Here is an 18,108-nt window from a genome sequence, read left to right on the forward strand (position 1 = left end):
CATGGGGTGTAGATTGGCTATTTCAGCAAGAACAAGGCCGGGGAGCCCAGGCAGGCACTGTGAGAAGGAGGGCAAGAAATCACACTAGGGTGACCAGGACTCCTGCTCCTATAACAGTTGACCTGAAGGAGGTTCAACTTTAATCGGCCCTGCAGTGAAAATAACCTACAAAAATACATTATGCTAGGGGAAATCATTTGTAGAAATATGTACGTCACTCAAAACTGCATACAAAAATGTGTTTAGGTGGAGAACTTTGCACTAAAACGCTGGTGAATTTTCACGAGGGTTTTTAAAATCGCAGTTTGCTCCAGAAATGGGGAGAACTGAAATTAAAATTGGAAAGATAAGAAACGGAGAGAAATGCAAAGAACAAGTCCTTCCATCCCTATTGCTTGCAAATGGCAATAATGTAGTAACTCTGAAGAAGCATTGCAGAGCAACGGAGAGAGTGAAATTATGTGTGGAAGGTCCAGTATAAATTCACCACGAATGCACTATTGACGTGTTGGAGGACGCCCCTGTAAAAACATGATAGTCTAGGCGGGCAGCCTACAGAACCCTGCGTCCTGATGAGCTAGGTTTTTCACAAGCAGGGTGATACTTACAATACAATTGCACCTTACATGCATGCAGCTTGCACGATTCCAACCATACGTGGGTAAAGGCAGGCACATGTTAAATCCAAGCAAGGAGGACAGCTTAATAGCTCTTTTTCTGCCAGATTTTGTGCTGTGTACCTGAAGGAGCATCTCTACTCCCAGCATTTAGTCTGGAGACTGAGGTCTAGCTCCGAGGGCCTTCTGGCAGTTCCCTCACTGCAAGCAGTGGAGTTGCAGGGAACCAGGCAGAGGGCCTTCTCGGTGGTGGCGCCCTCCCTGTGGAACGCCCTCCCATCAGATGTCAAGGAGATGAATATTCGATAGACATCTGAAGGCAGCCCTGTTTCGGGAAGCTTTTAATGTGTGGTGTTCTCCTGCGTTGTTTTATATTCTGTTGGAAGGCACCCAGAATTAATGCTTAATTCAGAAATATCTAGTTCAGTGCTGGCCACTGGCTTGCATGGCTTTGAAAGAGGATTACACAAACCCATAGAAGAGCATGCATCTATCCCTGGCTATTAACTGTGGTGGCTAAATAGAACCTCCAGGTTCAGAGACAGTCTACCTCCGAATACCAGTTGCTGAGGAGAGCTGTTTCCTGCAAGCCCTGGAGGATAGTCCCCTGAACCCTGTTGGAAATGGGAAGTTCTGGCTTGCTTGGGACCATTTGCTTTATCCTGCATGGGTAGCTCAGCTGACTAGAGCACGGTGCTGATGCCAAGGTTGCAGGTTCGACAGTTGCATATTCCTGCATTGCAGGGGGTTGGACTAGATGACCCTCAGGTTCCCTCCCAACTCTGCAATCCTACGGTCCTTTGTTCTACAGGCTGAAATCCCCACCCTGCTGGTCGTACTCACCGTCATCTGCTTCCAGGATGACATCTTCGTTCTTTGGAAGATTGCTAGTGATATTAGATTCCTCAACGATGGCTGGAGATGTGGGTCTGGTGTCTCTAGAGGAGGTGACGATCTCTGACAACGCAGTAGTTTTATCTGGAAGGGGGGGAGAGAGGGATATGAGGGCAATCCATGTTCTTGGGGCACAGAGGGCGGTCAGGTGTATAGCCCGGTTGCCCCACCCTTTCATTTATTTTTCCTCCCAATGGAAAAATAAATGTGCGAGACTATATCCAATGCTTGGAGATTGTTGTTCTTTGTCCAGAGAGAGTGGGAGTGGGGTGGGGGGAGAGAGAATATAATCACCCAACTGTATAATACAATTACCGTACATCAACAACGTGATGGGTTAGTCCTTGTGGACAGGAGTAGATAACAGGCATGAATTAGGTACCCATTCTGAATTGTGTTGCTATGCCATGCCTAATGTGCCCAGATCTCTGAAACAGACGTTGAAAGGGGTTCCTAAGAATGTATGCATCATTTGCTGCTATAATCTAGATACAAATATGGGGCTTTTCTTTTGATGTCAGTTTAAATGTACTTACACACATGAGAAGGATATGTGTCATGCTAAGCCCAACAGAGAGATCACGCGCAGTCTTCATTAAAAGAGGTACAAAAGGATACACCATCTGATTCAACCAATCCCAGCTCTTAGTGGGTTTGTTTGCTTGGTCGCTCATACTAGTTGGAGCCACCTGTTCACTTTAATTATAAACGCTTTCTTAAAACCTTGCCTTTTATGATCTCTGCATCTCACCGTAAGTGAAGAAGCGGAGTGGCGAAGATGGAAAAAGGAGCCTTCATTACAGAAAGGAGCAAAAAAGAAGAAGAGATGTTTCAGTCACATGGACTTGGAGGACAAAATAAAAATGGAAGAATCCAGAGTAAATGTGCAATGCTAGAGCACATCAAAGTTCACACCATGTTTCTTCAATCACAAAGATAAATGGCCCAATTCACTTCTCATTAACAGAAGATTTAGCTTGGTCAAGCGTCATTAACTTTAGTGGGCTTAGTTGTGACTTACTCCAGAATAAATAGGAGAGAAAAGAAGGGAATTGTGTTTTGACATCTGATCATGAACAGATCTTTATTTCTGAGAGGCAGCATTTATATTAATGCTTGGAGAGTTGACATTTACGTGGAGAGGCTCATTGAGGTTGCTATCACCCATCTGTGACATAAGAAGACATATTTCTTGAAAGCTTAAGTAGGAGGTGCCAAGGTTCCCACTTGACCTCTGATCAGGATGCTCTTTTCTATATTCTTAGATGCTTGGTAACTGTGGATCATCAAGTCAATTTCCAAGGGAAAGAAAGTGGTCACATGTTCAGTTATGGAAAACTTAATAAATCTTTCATACAAAAATAAATAAATAAAATAAATACTCAATGACCTGCCTTTCAAGTAAGTGGAAATGAAGCAGCTGGTTGCCATGGTGAAGTTATGATGACACTGTCACTCTGTAGTCTCACTGCTGAAGTCATAAGTCAGATTCAAGGGGGGATTTGCCCCCAAGGCCCTGCCTACCAGTTAACAGCCACCTAAAGTTTTCCAGTAAAACATGAAATGGTGCACACGCTACATCTTGTTCGTGCGCTTATCAGGCATGTCCAAAGTCCATTTTGGGGGCCTAATCCAGCCCACCGGTCAGTTTAATCCGGCCCCTGTGGCAGTTTATTTATTTCCTGGCGTAAAATCCTAAAAAAACAAACCCTCAACAAATTCAACCCCCTAAAAAAAGGTTAACAACTTGGGTTGGCTGTTTCGGCGGCCCTCAGGCCCTTCACTTCATCAAATCTGGCCCTCTTTGAAAAAAGATTGTACAGGGTTACAGTCAAAGAGTTCAAGAGAAGCAGAGAAGCGGGTGCTGGATGTCCAGAGTTTCATTCTCTGCCTTGCTGCGGAGTGTGTGTGACTACTGGATCACATGCTCTGTGTGTTGACATTCCATTCTTTGGAAGAGAGGGAACAGAAGGAACGGTGCGCCACTTCCGTCTCCTTTGTTCTGTGTTCTGTTCTGTTGTTCTCTCTCGGAGGGCCCACCCCCCATGGTGCTTCCGTTGGAAAAGGGGTGTGCTTTAAGCAGCCCGGTTGCCCCACCCTTTCCCATTGTGCCCAGTCCCTTTCCCTGCAAGGCTTCAGGTGAGGGCAAAATGCCTACTATAAACGCATGCAGAAAGACAAACGTATTTTACCACCCTACTTCCCATGTTAATCACAACACTATACAACACAATGCAATAAAAATAGTTTATTGGCATTTCAAGTTAAGACCTTCCAAAATGGCTTGAGATACAGAGTCTTTCTTCTTTCTGTTTCCTGTTTCCAAGAGATTTGAATTGGGAAATCCTTTCGATTCTTCATGAATAAGAGGCAATGGGGTGAGGGAGGCTACGGCCACATCCACACCATTTAACACGCTATGAAGCCGCTTTAAACACTCCTGGCTTAAACACCCCCAAAGACTCTGGGAGCTATAGTTGGAAAAGGGTGCCAAGAGTTGTTAGGGGACCTCCTGTTCCCTGCCAAGAAGGGAACCCTACCCCCACCCCTACCCCTGACGCTAACCCTAACTCTAACCCTAACGCTAACCCTTAAGCCTTAACTAGAGCTACAATTCCCAGAGTTCCCTGGCAAGAAGGGAACCCTAACCCTGCCCCCTATCTACAGCTACAATTCCCAGAGTTCCCGGGCAAGAAGGGAACCCTAACCCTGCCCCCTATCTACAGCTACAATTCCCAGAGTTCCCTGGCAAGAAGGGAACCCTAACCCTGCCCCCTATCTACAGCTACAATTCCCAGAGTTCCCGGGCAAGAAGGGAACCCTAACCCTGCCCCCTATCTACAGCTACAATTCCCAGAGTTCCCTGGCAAGAAGGGAACCCTAACCCTGCCCCCTATCTACAGCTACAATTCCCAGAGTTCCCTGGCAAGAAGGGAACCCTAACCCTGCCCCCTATCTACAGCTACAATTCCCAGAGTTCCCTGGCAAAAAGGGAACCCTAACCCTGCCCCCTATCTACAGCTACAATTCCCAGAGTTCCCTGGCAGCGCGCCTTCCCCTCTGTCCCCGGACCCCTTTTGAACCAAGGGGCGGCAACAGGGAGAAGCGATCTTCTCCCCTCCGCCCCTTGCTTTAATAAGGTCCGGGGACAGAGGGGAAGGCGCGCACGCCTTCCCCTCTGTCCCCGGAGATAGCGGGGCAGGCAATGGGGAGAAGAAATTTTCTCCCCGCTGCCCCTTGCTTTAAAACAGGTCCGGGGATAGAGGGGAAGGCGCGCGGCGCTTCCCCTCTGTCCCCGGACGGTCTCCATAGGAACGCATTGATTGATTTTCAATGCATTCCTATGGGAAACCGTGCTTCGCAAGACGAAAAACTCGCAAGAAGAAAAAACTTGTGGAACAAATTAATTTCGTCTTGCGAGGCACCACTGTACTTAAGCACCGTAACAAGTCTCCGTCCCCTTAATCACCTACAGTTCCCAGAATCCCTGAGGGGAAGCCATGCCTGTTTAAAGTGACTTCATAGCAGTTCCAGTGGTGCACCTAATGTGGCCTAATGTTCCCTCCCTCAGTTTCTTCTCTCTCCCCACTGCCCCATCACTTGCAGTGCAGCAGATGTCTGCCTGCAGTCTCCCTTCAAATCTCCTTCTCTCAAGTATGGCCAAGGCCTGGCCCATTCCTCACTGCCAGTATTTCACGTTCACTTCTCCGATGTAAATAGGGATGTCCTGCGGTTCTCTTGATGACTTTTAAGACTGGACATGGGAAAAACCTCACCGGCTCCAGACATCCCTGTAAGGCAAAGGCAAACAGGTGAGTGGGATGGCCAACACCCTAACGTGTCCCCCCAGATTCCTCCTCTGTTTGGCTGCCTGTTAACAAACAAGGCTTCCAAACCAGTTTGCACCCATCTCAGCCAGCATAGCCTCACAACATCCACTAGCCTGAATGCAAATTCTTCCGACAACCATCCACCAGCTGCAACCTCATCAGGTCCATTGCCAGACATCAACCAGCTTCAGAGCTGAGTGTCAGTCACCTTCAAGTAGCGATCCCACCAGCAAGTAATCTTTGTACTTGCCTTCTCCTTGCTCCACAGCATCCCAGCAACGGGTGATTGCTTTCTTCCGCTTGCCAGCTTGCCACCACGGAACAGGAGGCCACCAGGGCCACAGCATCCCAGCACCGGGCGATTGCCTCCTTCTGCTTGCCAGCATGCCACCACGGGACAGGAGGCCACCAGGGCCACAGCATCCCAGTGCCAGGTGATTGCTTTCTTCCGCTTGCCGCCACGGGACAGGAGGCCGCCTGGGCTGAGTGTCTTCTTTCTGTTTCTTGTTTCCGAGAGATTTGAATTGGGAAATCCTTTCAATTCTTCATGAATAAGAGGCAATGGGGTGAGGGAGGCCACGGCCACATCCACACCATTTAACACGCTATGAAGCCGCTTTAAACACTCATGGCTTAAACACCCCCAAAGACTCTGGGAGCTATAGTTGGAAAAGGGTGCCAAGAGTTGTTAGGGGACCCCCTGTTCCCTGCCAAGAAGGGAACCCTACCTCTACCTCTACCTCTACCTCTACCCCCACCCCTACCCCTGACGATAACCCTAACTCTAAGCCTTAACTAGAGCTACAATTCCCAGAGTTCCCTGGCAAAAAGGGAATCCTAACCCTGCCCCCTATCTACAGCTACAATTCCCAGAGTTCCCGGGCAAGAAGGGAACCCTAACCCTGCCCCCTATCTACAGCTACAATTCCCAGAGTTCCCTGGCAAAAAGGGAACCCTAACTCCAACCCTGCCCCCTATCTACAGCTACAATTCCCAGAGTTCCCTGGCAAAAAGGGAACCCTAACTCCAACCCTGCCCCCTATCTACAGCTACAATGCCCAGAGTTCCCTGGCAAGAAGGGAACCCTACCCCTACCCCTAATCCTACCCCTAATCCTAATCCTAATACAGTGGTACCCCGCAAGACGAACACCTCGGAAAACGGAAAACTCCCTAGACGAAGGAGTTTTTCATTTTCTTAGCCGCTTCGCAAGATGCATTTCCCTATGGGCTTGCTTCGCAAAACGAAGCTTGCCCCGCAAGCTCCGGGGATAGCGGGGAAGCGCAGCGCGCCTTCCCCTCTGTCCCTGGACCCCTTTTGAACCAAGGGGCGGCAACGGGGAGAAGCGATCTTCTCCCCTCCGCCCCTTGCTTTAAACAGGTCCGGGGACAGAGGGGAAGGCGCGGCGCTTCCCCTCTGCCCCCGGACGGTCTCCATAGGAACGCATTGATTGATTTTCAATGCATTCCTATGGGAAACCGTGCTTCGCAAGACGAAAAACTCGCAAGAAGAAAAAACTTGTGGAACGAATTAATTTCGTCTTTCGAGGCACCACTGTACTTAAGCACCGTAACAAGTCTCCGTCCCCTTAACCACCTACAGTTCCCAGAATCCCTGAGAGGAAGCCATGCCTGTTTAAAGTGACTTCATAGCAGTTCCAGTGGTGCACCTAATGTGGCCTAATGTTCCCTCCCTCAGTTTCTTCTCTCTCCCCACTGCCCCATCACTTGCAGTGCAGCAGATGTCTGCCTGAGGTCTCCCTTCAAATCTCCTTCTCTCAAGTATGGCCAAGGCCTTGCCCATTCCTCACTGCCAGTATTTCACGTTCACTTCTCCGATGTAAATAGGGATGTCCTGCGGTTCTCTTGATGACTTTTAAGACTGGACTTGGGGAAAACCTCACCGGCTCCAGACATCCCTGTAAGGCAAAGGCAAACAGGTGAGTGGGATGGCCAACACCCGACAGCGTCCCCCCAGATTCCTCCTCTGTTTGGCTGCCTGTTAACAAACAAGGCTTCCAAACCAGTTTGCACCCATCTCAGCCAGCGTAGCCTCACAACATCCACTAGCCTGAATGCAAATTCTTCCGACAACCATCCACCAGCTGCAACCTCATCAGGTCCATTGCCAGACATCAACCAGCTTCAGAGCTGAGTGTCAGGCACCTTCAAGTAGCGATCCCACCAGCAAATAATCTTTGTACTTGCCTTCTCCTTGCTCCACAGAATCCCAGCGCCTAGGCGATTGCTTTCTTCCGCTTGCCAGCTTGCCACCACGGGACAGGAGGCCACCAGGGCCACAGCATCCCAGCGCCGGGCGATTGCCTCCTTCCGCTTGCCGGCTCGCCGCCACGGGACAGGAGGCCGCCTGGGTTAAGTGCCACCGAGCTGCCCATTTCTCTCTGGGGAGGGCAACTGCTGAGGCTTGCGCCTTGGCCCACATTTATACCCGCTCAGCAGCCAAATATTTTTGTCACATCACAAGCAACCCACAGACAATGTCAGCAGCTGGGGAGGCATCACAATCACCCCCTCAGCCCTTACAATAGTGAGCCCAGCTCAGCAGCCAAAACACACACACACACACACACACACACACACACAAACACACACACAAGTTGTGCCAATATCTGTGAAGGCCACACCGGAAACCCAAAGGGGCGGGAGGGGACATTTTTCAGCCCAGTGGTTACATTTCCCTCCACACAACACTAGTCCAACACACAAATGAACAGAGCAATGAAAGCAAGCCTTATCTTTGCACAGGAAGCTGTTGAAGGAATGACATGCAGAGAGAAAGTTAGCCTCTCAGGAAAAAAACTCTTTTTCATCAGTCAATCAATCGATCAATCAATCAATCAATCATTTATTGTATTTGACTAAAACCCATTATAAATCCAGTTACAAAAGCACCAAACCCAATGACCCAAACTATGGCTCCCAGATTCTTGGGGGGGGGAGCCAGGTGGATGCCATGTGAACTCAGCAATGTGTCAAGTGATGGTGACCTGCTACCTCCAGGTTCAAAGGCGGCATATTTCTGCATATCAGTTCCTGAGAATCACGAGGGCTGTTGTGGTCAGATTCTGCTTGCAGTTTTTGCACAGGCATCTGTGAGAATGGGATGCTGAACATGGGCCACTGGCCTGATCCTGGCAGCTTTCTTATGTTACAAAGGAAGACTTCCAAGAGAATACTTTTAATGCAGCACTCCAAGAAATGCTGCAAGTTTCAGAAAGTCACATAATGCACTCCAAAAACAGAAATTTTGAAACCATTTCAGCACTGTGTCATTTTTCTATTTTTCTGCATCTCTTATCTGAACTATGTACTTGCAGTTTCTTTGAGTATGTTTTTTCCAATTTATTTTTATTTGGTAGCCATTTCTCCCTTTCCGAGGAAGGAACAAAAACATTTGAAGTTCTCAGTGTCCCTGACTTAAGGGTCTGGCTCCTCTGCCCTGCCTACCAAGCGCTCACTGGCTGGTGTGCCTTTCACTGTAGGGAGATCAGAAGAGGACCGCTACATTGGCAGAAGCCTAAGCAGCCACGAGCTTGCTATTCAGACACAAGGATATTGTTTTAGTCATTTATTCTTATTTTTAATTACTTGGCACCACAGGCAGCTCTCTCCAAAAATGGCAAAGGCTACAATCCCACCTACATGGGAGGAAGCCCCACTGAATTCAGTAGGACTTACTTCCAAGTAGACATGGGTGCAGCAGTGCTGCAAGGATCTCTCTTGGAAGTCCCAGTAAATAAACTGCCACAGCGGCCGGATTAAACCGACATGTGCAAAAACTGCAAGGTTAGGATTAGAGGTAAGGGTAGGGGTAGGGGTAGGGGTAGGTTTTTTTAGGGTTGAATTTGTTGAGGGTTTTTTTTTTTAGGATTTTACGCCAGGAAATAAATAAACTGCCACAGGGGCCAGATTAAACTGACCGGTGGGCTGGATTAGGCCCCCAAAATGGACTTTGGACATGCCTGATAAGCGCACGAACAAGATGTAGTGTGTGCACCATTTCATGTTTTACTGGAAAACTTTAGGTGACTGTTAACTGGTAGGCAGGGCCTTGGGGGCAAATCCCCCCTTGAATCTGACTTATGACTTCAGCAGTGAGACTACAGAGTGACAGTGTCATCATAATTTCACCATGGCAACCAGCTGCTTCATTTCCACTTATTTGAAAGGCAGGTCATTGAGTATTTATTTTATTTATTTATTTTTGTATGAAATATTTATTAAGTTTTCCATAACTGAACACGTGACCACTTTCTTTCCCTTGGAAATTGACTTGATGATCCACAGTTACCAAGCATCTAAGAATTTGTTAAGGGTTTTTTTTTTTTAAGGATTTTACGCCAGGAAATAAATAAACTGCCACAGGGGTCGGATTAAACTGACCAGTGGGCTGGATTAGGCCCCCAAAACGGACTTTGGACATGCCTGATAAGTGCTTGGTCAAGCGTCATTAACTTTAGTGGGCTTAGTTGTGACTTATTCCAGAATAAATAGGAGAGAAAAGAAGGGAATTGTGTTTTGAGATCTGATCATGAGCTGATCTTTATTTCTGAGAGGCAGCATTTATATTAATGCTTGGAGATTCGCAGATGACCTAGTACTGACATTACAGTAGCCAGTATCTATTACCAAGAGGGCCCTAGAAGTAATCCAGGAATTTGGTCAAGTAGCAGGTTTTAAGTTGAATAAGTTAAAAACCAAGGTTTTGGAGAAAAAATTGACACCAATAGAGAGGGAGAGGTTTCAGAAGGAGACAGATTTAACACTGGTAAAGAAGGTAAAATACCTGGGGGTGAACATGACAGCTAAGAATGTGAACCTATTTAAAGATAATTATGAGAAATGTTGGGCAGAAGTGAAAAAAGATCTAGAAATTTGGTCGAATTTGAAGCTTTCCTTGCTGGGTCGAATTGCTGTTATCAAGATGAATGTATTGCCGAGAATGTTATTTTTATTTCAATCACTGCAAATTATTGACAAGATGGACTGTTTCAAGAAGTGGCAAAGAGACATATCTAGATTTGTATGGCAGGGCAAAAAGCCCAGAATAAAATTTAAGATACTTACAGATTCTAAAGACAGAGGGGGGGGGTTGCCCTGCCGGACCTTAAACTTTATTATGAATCAGCAGCTTTTTGCTGGCTGAAGGAATGGCTACTTCTGGAAAATACGGATGTGTTAGATCTTGAAGGGTATGACAATGTATTTGGGTGGCATGCATATCTGTGGTATGGCAAGGTAAAAGCGCATAAGGCTTTTAAAAACCATATTGTCAGGAAAGCATTGTTTATTGTTTGGATTAGATATAAAGATTTTTTGGAGAGTAAAACCCCAAGGTGGCTTTCACCTATGGAAGCGAAAGCTCTGAAAAAACTTAATATGGAGGCCAATTGGCCAAAATATTGGGAAATTTTAGAACAGGAAGGTGACAAATTGAAATTGCAGAGTTATGAGAAGCTCAAAGAGAAGGTGCGAGACTGGTTACACTATTTTCAAATAAGAGAGGTTTACAACCAGGACAAAAAAGTGGGTTTCCAGGTGGAAAGATCAAAGTTAGAGACAGAATTGCTAGAACCCAATGCTAAGATTCTATCAAGAATGTATAATTTGCTGCTGAAATGGAACACTGAGGAAGAAACAGTAAAATCGGCAATGATAAAATGGGCACAAGATATAGGATACAATATTATGTTTGCTGACTGGGAGAAGTTGTGGACCACCGGGATTAAATTTACGGCATGTAATGCCCTAAGAGAGAATATTATGAAAATGATGTACAGGTGGTACATGACCCCAGTCAAGCTTGCAAAAATTTATCATTTGCCCGATAATAAATGCTGGAAATGTAAAGAAAACGAAGGTACATTCTTTCACCTTTGGTGGACGTGCCCAAGGATTAAGGTTTTCTGGGAGATGATCTATAATGAATTGGAAAAGGTATTTAAATACACTTTCCCTAAGAAACCAGAGGCCTTTCTCCTGGGCATAGTCGACCAATTGGTGCCAAAGAAGGATAGAACTTTCTTTATGTACGCTACAGCAGCAGCAAGAATACTTATTGCAAAGCATTGGAAGACACAAGACCTACCCACTCTGGAAGAATGGCAGATGCAAGTAATGGACTACATGGAAATGGTGGAAATGACTGGCAGAATCCGAGACCAGGGAGAAGAGTTGGTGGAAGAAGATTGGAGGAAATTTAAAATTTATCTACAGAAACATTGTAAAATTTTTGAATGTTGATGACATTGAAATGAACTGAAGGGTTTCTAGCAACAAGGTTAAAAATAAGATTGGATTGATAATAGACAAATTAATTGGATATGAATTTGCTGAATTAATTTTTAAAAGGGATACAAAAAAGGGAGATGTGAGGAAGTCAGGAAAATAAGTGAATCAAAGAGGAGAAATCAAAAAGAGGGATTTTTGTGTTTTCTTTTTAGTGTGTTTTTTTCTGTTTTTTTCTCCTTTTTCTATAAGCTAAATGTTTGTATTTTTTGTATTTTGTAATTTTATATTTTTGTGTATGTGTTTTTTCTTTTTTCTGTTTGTTGTTATTCCTAAAATTTAATAAAATATTATTACAATATATATATATATAAATATATTAATGCTTGGAGAGTTGACATTTACGTGGGGAGGCTCATTGAGGTTGCTATCACCCATCTGTGACATAAGAAGACATATTTCTTGAAAGCTTAAGTAGGAGGTGCCAAGGTTCCCACTTGACCTCTGATAAGGATGCTCTTCTCTATATTCTTAGATGCTTGGTAAATGTGGATCATCAAGTCAATTTCCAAGGGAAAGAAAGTGGTCACGTGCTCAGTTATGGAAAACTTAATAAATATTTCATACAAAAATAAATAAAATACTCAATGACCTTCCTTTCAAGTAAGTGGAAATGAAGCAGCTGATTGCCTTGGTGAAATTATGATGACACTGACTTAGTTGGTCTTTAACGTGCTACTGGAAGGAATTTGTTTTGTTTTGACTATGGCAGACCAACACGGCTACCTATCTGTAATTATGATGACACTGTCACTCTGTAGTCTCACTGCTGAAGTCATAAGTCAGATTCAAGGGGGTATTTGCCCCCAAGGCCCTGCCTACCAGTTAACAGCCACCTAAAGTTTTCCAGTAAAACATGAAATGGTGCACACGCTACATCTTGTTCGTGCGCTTATCAGGCATGTCCAAAGTCCATTTTGGGGGCCTAATCCAGCCCACCGGTCAGTTTAATCTGGCCCCTGTGGCAGTTTATTTATTTCCTGGCGTAAAATCCTAAAAAAAAAAAACCCTCAACAAATTCAACCCTAAAAAAACCTACCCCTACCCCTACCCCTACCTCTAATCCTAACCTTGCAGTTTTTGCACGTGTCGGTTTAATCCGGCCGCTGTGGCAGTTTATTTACTGGGACTTCCAAGAGAGATCCTTGCAGCACTGCTGCACCCATGTCTACTTGGAAGTAAGTCCTACTGAATTCAGTGGGGTTTCCTCCCATGTAGGTGGGATTGTAGCCTTTGCCATTTTTGGAGAGAGCTGCCTGTGGTGCCAAGTAATTAAAAATAAGAATAAATGACTAAAACAATATCCTTGTGTCTGAATAGCAAGCTCGTGGCTGCTTAGGCTTCTGCCAATGTAGCGGTCCTCTTCTGATCTCCCTACAGTGAAAGGCACACCAGCCAGTGAGCGCTTGGTAGGCAGGGCAGAGGAGCCAGACCCTTAAGTCAGGGACACTGAGAACTTCAAATGTTTTTGTTCCTTCCTCGGAAAGGGAGAAATGGCTACCAAATAAAAATAAATTGGAAAAAACATACTCAAAGAAACTGCAAGTACATAGTTCAGATAAGAGATGCAGAAAAATAGAAAAATGACACAGTGCTGAAATGGTTTCAAAATTTCTGTTTTTGGAGTGCATTATGTGACTTTCTGAAACTTGCAGCATTTCTTGGAGTGCTGCATTAAAAGTATTCTCTTGGAAGTCTTCCTTTGTAACATAAGAAAGCTGCCAGGATCAGGCCAGTGGCCCATGTTCAGCATCCCATTCTCACAGATGCATGTGCAAAAACTGCAAGCAGAATCTGACCACAACAGCCCTCGTGATTCTCAGGAACTGATATGCAGAAATATGCTGCCTTTGAACCTGAAGGTAGCAGGTCACCATCACTTGACACATTGCTGAGTTCACATGGCATCCACCTGGCTCCCCCCCCCCCCCCAAGAATCTGGGAGCCATAGTTTGGGTAATTGGGTTTGGTGCTTTTGTAACTGGATTTATAATGGGTTTTAGTCAAATACAATAAATGATTGATTGATTGATTGACTGATGAAAAAGTGTTTTTTTTCCTGAGAGGCTAACTTTCTCTCTGCATGTCATTCCTTCAACAGCTTCCTGTGCAAAGATAAGGCTTGCTTTCATTGCTCTGTTCATTTGTGTGTTGGACTAGTGTTGTGTGGAGGGAAATGTAACTACTGGGCTGAAAAATGTCCCCTCCCGCCCCTTTGGGTTTCCGGTGTGGCCTTCACAGATATTGGCACAACTTGTGTGTGTGTTTGTGTGTGTGTGTGTGTTTTGGCTGCTGAGCTGGGCTCACTATTGTAAGGGCTGAGGGGGTGATTGTGATGCCTCCCCAGCTGCTGACATTGTCTGTGGGTTGCTTGTGATGTGACAAAAATATTTGGCTGCTGAGCGGGTATAAATGTGGGCCAAGGCGCAAGCCTCAGCAGTTGCCCTCCCCAGAGAGAAATGGGCAGCTCGGTGGCACTCAGCCCAGGCGGCCTCCTGTCCCGTGGCGGCGAGCCGGCAAGCGGAAGGAGGCAATCGCCTGGCGCTGGGATGCTGTGGCCCTAGTGGCCTCCTGTCCCGTGGTGGCAAGCTGGCAAGCGGAAGAAAGCAATCGCCCGGCGCTGGGATGCTGTGGAGCAAGGAGAAGGCAAGTACAAAGATTACTTGCTGGTGGGATCGCTACTTGAAGGTGCCTGACACTCAGCTCTGAAGCTGGTTGATGTCTGGCAATGGACCTGATGAGGTTGCAGCTGGTGGATGGTTGTCGGAAGAATTTGCATTCAGGCTAGTGGATGTTGTGAGGCTACGCTGGCTGAGATGGGTGCAAACTGGTTTGGAAGCCTTGTTTGTTAACAGGCAGCCAAACAGAGGAGGAATCTGGGGGGACGCTGTCGGGTGTTGGCCATCCCACTCACCTGTTTGCCTTTGCCTTACAGGGATGTCTGGAGCCGGTGAGGTTTTCCCCAAGTCCAGTCTTAAAAGTCATCAAGAGAACCGCAGGACATCCCTATTTACATCGAAGAAGTGAACGTGAAATACTGGCAGTGAGGAATGGGCAAGGCCTTGGCCATACTTGAGAGAAGGAGATTTGAAGGGAGACTGCAGGCAGACATCTGCTGCACTGCAAGTGATGGGGCAGTGGGGAGAGAGAAGAAACTGAGGGAGGGAACATTAGGCCACATTAGGTGCACCACTGGAACTGCTATGAAGTCACTTTAAACAGGCATGGCTTCCCCTCAGGGATTCTGGGAACTGTAGGTGGTTAAGGGGACGGAGACTTGCTACGGTGCTTAAGTACAGTGGTGCCTCGCAAGACGAAATTAATTCCTTCCACAAGTTTTTTCTTCCTGCGAGTTTTTCGTCTTGCGAAGCACGGTTTCCCATAGGAATGCATTGAAAATCAATCAATGCGTTCCTATGGAGACCGTCCGGGGACAGAGGGGAAGCGCCGCGCGCCTTCCCCTCTATCCCCGGACCTGTTTTAAAGCAAGGGGCAGCGGGGAGAAGATTGCTTCTCCCTGTTGCCGCCCCTTGGTTCAAAAGGGGTCCGGGGACAGAGGGGAAGGCGTGCTGCGCTTCCCCGCTATCCCCGGAGCTTGCGGGGCAAGCTTCGTTTTGCAAAGCAAGCCCATAGGGAAATGCGTCTTCCGAAGCGGCTAAGAAAACGGAAAACTCCTTCGTCTAGCGAGTTTTTCGTCTTCCGAGGTGTTCGTCTTGCGGGGTACCACTGTATTAGGATTAGGATTAGGGGTAGGATTAGGGGTAGGGGTAGGGTTCCCTTCTTGCCAGGGAACTCTGGGAATTGTAGCTCTAGTTAAGGGTTAAGGGTTAGAGTTAGGGTTAGCGTCAGGGACAGGGATAGGGTTGGGGTTCCCTTGGCAGGGAACTCTGGGAATTGTAGCTGTAGATAGGGGGCAGAGTTGGGGTTAGGGTTCCCTTTTTGCCAGGGAACTCTGGGAATTGTAGCTGTAGATAGGGGGCAAGGTTAGGGTTCCCTTCTTGCCAGGGAACTCTGGGAATTGTAGCTCTAATTAAGGCTTAAGGGTTAGCGTTAGGGTTAGCGTCAGGGGTAGGGGTGGGGGTAGAGGTAGAGGTAGGGTTCCCTTCTTGGCAGGGAACAGGGAGTCCCCTAACAACTCTTGGCACCCTTTTCCAACTATAGCTCCCAGAGTCTTTGGGGGTGTTTAAGCCATGAGTGTTTAAAGTGGCTTCATAGCGCGTTAAATGGTGTGGATGTGGCCGTGGCCTCCCTCACCCCATTGCCTCTTATTCATGAAGAATCGAAAGGATTTCCCAATTCAAATCTCTCGGAAACAAGAAACAGAAAGAAGACACTCAGCCCAGGCGGCCTCCTGTCCCGTGGCGGCGAGCCGGCAAGCGGAAGGAGGCAATCGCCCGGCGCTGGGATGCTGTGGCTCTGGTGGCCTCCTGTCCCGTGGTAGCAAGCTGGGAAGCGGAAGAAAGCAATCGCCTGGCGCTGGGATGCTGTGGAGCAAGGAGAAGGCAAGTACAAAGATTACTTGCTGGTGGGATCGCTACTTGAAGGTGACTGACACTCAGCTCTGAAGCTGGTTGATGTCTGGCAATGGACCTGATGAGGTTGCAGCTGGTGGATGGTTGTCGGAAGAATTTGCATTCAGGCTAGTGGATGTTGTGAGGCTACGCTGGCTGAGATGGGTGCAAACTGGTTTGGAAGCCTTGTTTGTTAACAGGCAGCCAAACAGAGGAGGAATCTGGGGGGACGCTGTCGGGTGTTGGCCATCCCACTCACCTGTTTGCCTTTGCCTTACAGGGATGTCTGGAGCCAGTGAGGTTTTCCCCAAGTCCAGTCTTAAAAGTCATCAAGATAACCCCAGGACATCCCTATTTACATCGGAGAAGTGAACGTGAAATACTGGCAGTGAGGAATGGGCAAGACCTTGGCCATACTTGAGAGAAGGAGATTTGAAGGGAGACCTCAGGCAGACATCTGCTGCACTGCAAGTGATGGGGCAGTGGGGAGAGAGAAGAAACTGAGGGAGGGAACATTAGGCCACATTAGGTGCACCACTGGAACTGCTATGAAGTCACTTTAAACAGGCATGGCTTCCCCTCAGGGATTCTGGGAACTGTAGGTGGTTAAGGGGACGGAGACTTGTTACGATGCTTAAGTACAGTGGTGCCTCGCAAGACGAAATTAATTCCTTCCACAAGTTTTTTCTTCTTGCGAGTTTTTCGTCTTGCGAAGCACGGTTTCCCATAGGAATGCATTGAAAATCAATCAATGCGTTCCTATGGAGACCGTCCGGGGACAGAGGGGAAGCGCCGCGCGCCTTCCCCTCTATCCCCGGACCTGTTTTAAAGCAAGGGGCAGCGGGGAGAAAATTGCTTCTCCCCATTGCCTGCCCCGCAATCTCCGGGGACAGAGGGGAAGGCGTGCGCGCCTTCCCCTCTGTCCCCGGACCTTATTAAAGCAAGGGGCGGAGGGGAGAAGATCGCTTCTCCCTGTTGCCGCCCCTTGGTTCAAAAGGTGTCCGGGGACAGAGGGGAAGGCGTGCTGCCAGGGAACTCTGGGAATTGTAGCTGTAGATAGGGGGCAGGGTTAGGGTTCCCTTCTTGCCAGGGAACTCTGGGAATTGTAGCTGTAGATAGGGGGCAGGGTTAGGGTTCCCTTCGTGCCAGGGAACTCTGGGAATTGTAGCTGTAGATAGGGGGCAGGGTTAGGGTTCCCTTCTTGCCAGGGAACTCTGGGAATTGTAGCTCTAGTTAAGGCTTAAGGGTTAGCGTTAGGGTTAGAGTTAGGGTTAGCGTCAGGGGTAGGGGTGGGGGTAGGGTTCCCTTCTTGGCAGGGAACATGGGGTCCCCTAACAACTCTTGGCACCCTTTTCCAACTATAGCTCCCAGAGTCTTTGGGGGTGTTTAAGCCATGAGTGTTTAAAGCGGCTTCATAGCGCGTTAAATGGTGTGGATGTGGCCGTAGCCTCCCTCACCCCATTGCCTCTTATTCATGAAGAATCGAAAGGATTTCCCAATTCAAATCTCTTGGAAACAGGAAACAGAAAGAAGAAAGACTCTGTATCTCAAGCCATTTTGGAAGGTCATAACTTGAAATGCCAATAAACTATTTTTATTGCATTGTGTTGTATAGTGTTGTGATTAACATGGGAAGTAGGGTGGTAAAATACGTTTGTCTTTCTGCATGCGTTTATAGTAGGCATTTTGCCCTCACCTGAAGCCTTGCAGGGAAAGGGACTGGGCACAATGGGAAAGGGTGGGGCAACCGGGCTGCTTAAAGCACACCCCTTTTCCAACGGAAGCACCATGGGGGGTGGGCCCTCTGAGAGAGAACAACAGAACAGAACACAGAACAAAGGAGATGGAAGTGGCGCACAGTTCCTTCTGTTCCCTCTCTTCCAAAGAATGGAATGTCAACACACAAAGCATGTGATCCAGTAGTCACACACACACTGCAACACGGGAG

At 47.3% G+C, this 18,108-nt stretch overlaps 1 protein-coding gene and 1 long non-coding RNA gene across 3 annotated transcripts in view; both read right to left on the minus strand.

The window, feature by feature from the left end:
• Positions 1 to 18,108, minus strand: part of LOC309352803 (uncharacterized protein) — a 30,840-nt gene that overhangs the window by 4,060 nt on the left and 8,672 nt on the right. For both annotated transcript variants that reach the window (XM_081881644.1, XM_081881645.1), the window contains exon 3: positions 1,461 to 1,595. In XM_081881644.1, coding sequence (XP_081737770.1) covers positions 1,461 to 1,595 — 135 coding nt within the window. The remainder of the gene's footprint in view (positions 1 to 1,460; positions 1,596 to 18,108) is intronic.
• Positions 3,747 to 6,228, minus strand: LOC309352893. The gene is made up of 2 exons (XR_014161453.1): positions 6,184 to 6,228; positions 3,747 to 4,172 (listed from the first exon to the last, which is right to left on the minus strand). It is a non-coding gene; the product is annotated as an uncharacterized lncRNA (long non-coding RNA).

Source organism: Podarcis erhardii (genome assembly GCF_964252035.2).
Source record: "Podarcis erhardii genome assembly, chromosome: 11".
NCBI lineage: Eukaryota > Metazoa > Chordata > Lepidosauria > Squamata > Lacertidae > Podarcis > Podarcis erhardii.